We start from the raw sequence: 4,556 nt of genomic DNA, 5'->3' as shown, positions 1-4,556 counted from the left end.
CCTCGGTAAAACAAATCATCGTGTTCATTTGCTTGATTTGCATTTGATTTGTTTTCCCCTCTCTCCCGGACTTGATTTAAGTTCTAACGCTAACCCCGGCTTGTAGTGTGTGTTTAAACTTGCAAATTTCAGATTACGCCTATTCACCCCCCCCCCTCTAGGCAACTTTCAGACTTCAACAGCTCCTAGGCCCCTTGGGGCTATAAAAGGAACCCCTATGCGCATGGAGCAGAACACCCAAGCATACTTTGAGCATATTACAACTCCGAGACTCTGGGACCATGCCTCCGAAGTGTTTGAGAGATTTGACAGCATTTTTTGAGTTGTAACTTCGTCGCTTTGTTGTTGCGCTCTCTTCTTTGCATTTGTGCGTGTTGTTTCTGCGTTGTGCTCTTGTGTGTGTATTCTACTCCCTCCCTTACTCTGATTTTGATATTGATCAATTGTGTAAAGTGTGAGAGTCTCCAAGTTGTGGAGATTCCTCACAAACGAGATTGATATAAGGAATGATACTATGGCACTCAAGTTTGTTCTTTGAATCACTTGAGAGAGGTTGAGTGTAACCCTTAACCAAAAGAGGTCTCCACAATGTGGAGTAGGCTTTGGGCGAACCACGGGAAAGTCGATATCTCTTGTCCATTTACTTTACTAAGATTTCTATCTTCCTTGAGCATAAGCTTCGCTTACATATTGCTCCTAGTTTAATACACATCTCAAGTGAAGAATCTTTCTTTCTCTCCTCTTCTCATCTGAACTTTGTTTTTAGTCACTCTAACCCATAAATTGGACCATGTTTGTGTTGTTTCAATTAAGTTTTGTAGGATCGCCTATTCACCCTCTCTAGGTGCTCTCAACATGTTTGGTTCACAGGACTAAATAGATTCTAAACATATTAAATGAAGTACACAGACTGAAATGCCTCTCTTTTTATTGCATGTATACGGTGCATATTCTCTATGCAATGGTAATTAGAGTAAATGATGTCCTTTCGTCCCCTTTAGCACCCATGTGATGTGAGGCCCTTACAGTGAAGGGCTAGAGACTAAATACAATTAAGTACTAAACGGGACTAAAAAGTAGATTATTCTATATGTAACCAAACGGGGCCTTGTGACTTGTTAACCAGTATGCAAGCTAGGTGACTCTCGTCAAGGTTCGTATGTGATCACGCAGCAGGATCGGAATTTAGCCTGCGCGGATTTCACAATGCGAAGAGCGTCTTGGCGTCCTTGTGCATGGACCTGACAATGGCCTTGACCTGCTCCACCTGGCGCTCGTCGGAGCACGCGGCGAGCAGCACCTTGGCGGTGCCGGCGTCCGGGTAGCACCCGGCGTCCACCATCTCCTCGAAGACCCGCAGGCACTGCCCGTACTCCTTCTTCCTGGCGTACGCGCCGATGCGGGACGTCCACGTCACCACGTCGGCGGCGAGGCCCCGCGCCGCCAGGGAGCGGAACGCCGCCTCCATCCGGTCCAGGTACCCCGCGCGCCCGTACGCGTTCACCATCACGTTGTACGTGCTGGTGTCCGGGGCGCCGGCGATCGCGCCGTCGCCGCGCTCCATGGCCGCGAAGAGCCGCTCCATGTCGTCCAGCCGCCCGGCCCGGCCGTACGCGTTGAGCATGGCGTTGAGCGCGAAGGTGTCCGGGCGCAGCCCGGACTTGTGCAGCTGCGCCATCACCTCCTCGCACCTCGCCACGTTGCCGGACCTGGCGTGCGCCGACAGGAGCAGCATGTGCGACTTCATCGTCGGCCGCATGCCCTGCTGCTTCAGCTCTTGGAACGCTGCTTCCGCCTCTGGAACGTACAAACAGCCACAACAACAACAACAAAAAAGGCACCAGTAAATCCAGCGAGTTCTTGAGCTCACCAGCCAAAGCTAGCTTCTTGAGGCAGCTACTGCATGCGATGTAGCGGCAGGTGTGGCTGGGTGCATACCTTGGTGAAGACCAGCTCGTCCGAAAGCATCCACCAGTATGTTGTAAGAGGCTCTATCAGGCTCGCACCCCATGTGTTCCATCAAAGAGAAGATCTCCGACGCCCCTTGCGGCAGCCCTGCGCGGCTGTAAGCTTCCATCAGAGCATTGTAGGCGTACACGTCAGGTTCGTGCCCAGCCTGCTGCATCTCCTCGAACACCTCCTCTGCCTTCTCGCACAGGCCTTCCCGCGCGAACGCGTTCACCAGCGCCGTGTAGGTGCAGATGTTGGGCTTGCACCCGACCGATTTCATCTCCCTGAACACTCTCAACGACGACATCGGCTGATTTGCCTGCATTGCATGCAGAAGGGTGAGTATGCATGAATGACGGCCATTGTCTCTCTCAGAACGATGACACTCACACACACTTTTGAGTCAGATCTCAGATCCCTGCACATTAAAAGATTAATCCAGCAAAAAAATGGCTTACTTTCCCATACACGTTGATCATCAGGGTGTAGGTCTCGGTGTTAGTTCTGCAGCGCTCCTTCTTCATCCTCTGGTACACTTCAACCGCCTTCTCCGAACACCTCGCTTTCAGCAGACCGTCCAGGTACGCGTTGTACACAGTCGCAGCTGCAATGCAAGAGAGAGAGAGAGAGTTCTTGGCATGATTTCACTTCATCTCATGACAGAGGAACACACGATGCGTTGCGTTGCGTACTGGGAGGGATCCCGTTCCTCTGCATCTCCGAAATCACGCCCTCGGCTCGGTGCAGCTGCCCGGAGCCGCAGTACGCGCGCAGCAGCAGAGCGTAGGTGTCCTCCGTAGGCACGCAGCGAGCCTCCAGAAGCGCCATGTAGGCCGCCTCCGCCTCGCTCAGCTGACGCTTCTGGCCGTACGCGTCGATGAGCAGGTTGTAGCAGATGATGTCGGGGCGGAACGAGCTCCGGCGCAGGACCCACTCGCAGACCTATAGGCAGATCAGATCAAACACCCATAGCCAAAGGCTGAGGATTTTTGCTCTTGCAAGTTTCAGAGTCAATGCAGGCAGCAAGAGTGTGCGGGGCTGCGGTTCGGTTAGGACTCAGACTCACTGTGATGATCGGCTCCCATTGCCGGTTCAGGCGGAGCTGGACGGCGACGTTGACGATGTCGTCCCAAAGATCGTGTGCTTGAGGGATCTTGTCCAGTGACTCCCAGACGCTGGCGGCGTCGGTCCCCCTCGTCTGCACGAGTTCTAGCACATCCTGCGCCATCGGACTCAGCACTGGGAACACTCCGTCGACGAACCCGGAGCCGTACTTCCATCCACGCCCTTTGATAGCACCCCCTGCACGCCCAAGCCCAAGCCATGCCATGCCATTCAGAGCTAGAACCTACCTACGCCATGTTGTCCTTGAACTTCCAATGCATGGAACAGTGAGTGAATCCGGAAAAGGAACAACCTTTGTGTTCTTGCTTTTTTTTAAAAAAAAAAGAAGAAGATCTAAGAACTGGCATTGATCTGCAGCATTGTGTGGGAACTAAAATTAAGGAGTGGTGTGGCACACTGGCACACTGTCATAATCATTTACCGTACCCCTCTTTCTGGATATTTTCTTCCGGTCGAAGGTCCTGGCTACGCCGCCGCCGTCCTTGTCGATGTAATAAGCACCGTCGCCCCTTCTCCTGCTCTTCCTCTCGCCGTGGCGGCAGGGATCTGCCTCCGCGTCACGCGGGGCGGTTTCTTGCAAGACGTTTCTGCAGGCGCATAGCTTCCGTCTCGGCCTCGCGGTCGGGTAGTAGTAGTACGTGTGAGCCTCGACACTTAGCCTGCGGCGAGAGACGGTGGAGAAAGAAAGGCATGTCAGCAAATTCATAGAAGGCAACAGTGAGCTAGTAACCGAAGTATTCATTGTCCAGTTGAACATCAGTGCCGTAAAATCGAATCCCAAATTCTCAAAAATACCCGCAAAATTAAACACCTAAGAATCGGGACGTACATGAGCACAGCGTGGGCGACGATGGCCGCCGACAGTCTCGATAGGAGACGAGTGTGCAGACCTGGAGAGAAATATCACTGAGCTTTCGTGTTTTCGCTTCAACTGTGGGCTGTTTTTTTGGAGAGGACGCGAGTTGCGACTGGCAGGAGCTGAGCTGAGCTGAGACAAGAGCGAAACTGAAATATCTCTTGCTTTTGGCGTGTTCTATCCAGTGCTGTGGTTTGGACCTATCGTTCAGCACCTCTTATCCAGAAAGACAAAACGGGCATGACCTCCCCGCACCGCCAACTTTTGAACTAACTTGTGCAGTTTTGGACTGCTGATCTTCTGATTATCACAGTGCGCATCACAGTAACATATATCTCCAGTGCAGTTATGCAAAGCTTATCGAGACACGATTTCTAATGCCATGTAAGCAGCATGTTTTTTTTTCATCTGCGACCACAAGCAGATTATTGGTGTGTTTGGTTTGACTTTTGGCTTTTACCCTATAAAAGCCAAAAGCCAAATCAAAGGGTTGGATTCAGAAATCAGCTTTTTTTTAAAAGGCTACTTTTTCGCAGTGTAAAACTGAAAGCACGTCTGAACCTTTTTTAGTGGCTTTCGGATGGAACTGTGAAAACATATATCGAAAAACTTTTAACGGCTTTTA

At 51.5% G+C, this 4,556-nt stretch overlaps 1 protein-coding gene across 1 annotated transcript; it reads right to left on the bottom strand.

Annotated features, from left to right (window-relative positions):
• Positions 1 to 952: 952 nt before the first annotated feature.
• On the bottom strand, positions 953 to 4,033 carry LOC100277891 (Pentatricopeptide repeat-containing protein). Its single transcript, NM_001151341.2, has 7 exons — positions 3,905 to 4,033; positions 3,502 to 3,734; positions 3,017 to 3,252; positions 2,643 to 2,892; positions 2,409 to 2,554; positions 1,939 to 2,269; positions 953 to 1,797 (listed from the first exon to the last, which is right to left on the bottom strand). Coding segments are annotated over exons 1-7 (1,794 nt in total). The 5' UTR covers positions 3,907 to 4,033; the 3' UTR covers positions 953 to 1,201.
• Positions 4,034 to 4,556: the final 523 nt, after the last annotated feature.

Source organism: Zea mays, chromosome 5 (genome assembly GCF_902167145.1).
Source record: "Zea mays cultivar B73 chromosome 5, Zm-B73-REFERENCE-NAM-5.0, whole genome shotgun sequence".
Lineage (NCBI taxonomy): Eukaryota > Viridiplantae > Streptophyta > Magnoliopsida > Poales > Poaceae > Zea > Zea mays.
Note: the sequence above shows the minus strand (reverse complement) of the source record. Positions and strands in the feature narration are given on the sequence as shown.

Excerpts from the sequence above, each read along its gene's own strand:
- LOC100277891 (NM_001151341.2), bottom strand. Across the intron at positions 2,555-2,642 it reads GAGGAACGGGATCCCTCCCA|CTGCGACTGTGTACAACGCG; the intron begins GTACGCAACGCA and ends CTTGCATTGCAG. Across the intron at positions 2,270-2,408 it reads TGATCAACGTGTATGGGAAA|GCAAATCAGCCGATGTCGTC; the intron begins GTAAGCCATTTT and ends CATGCAATGCAG.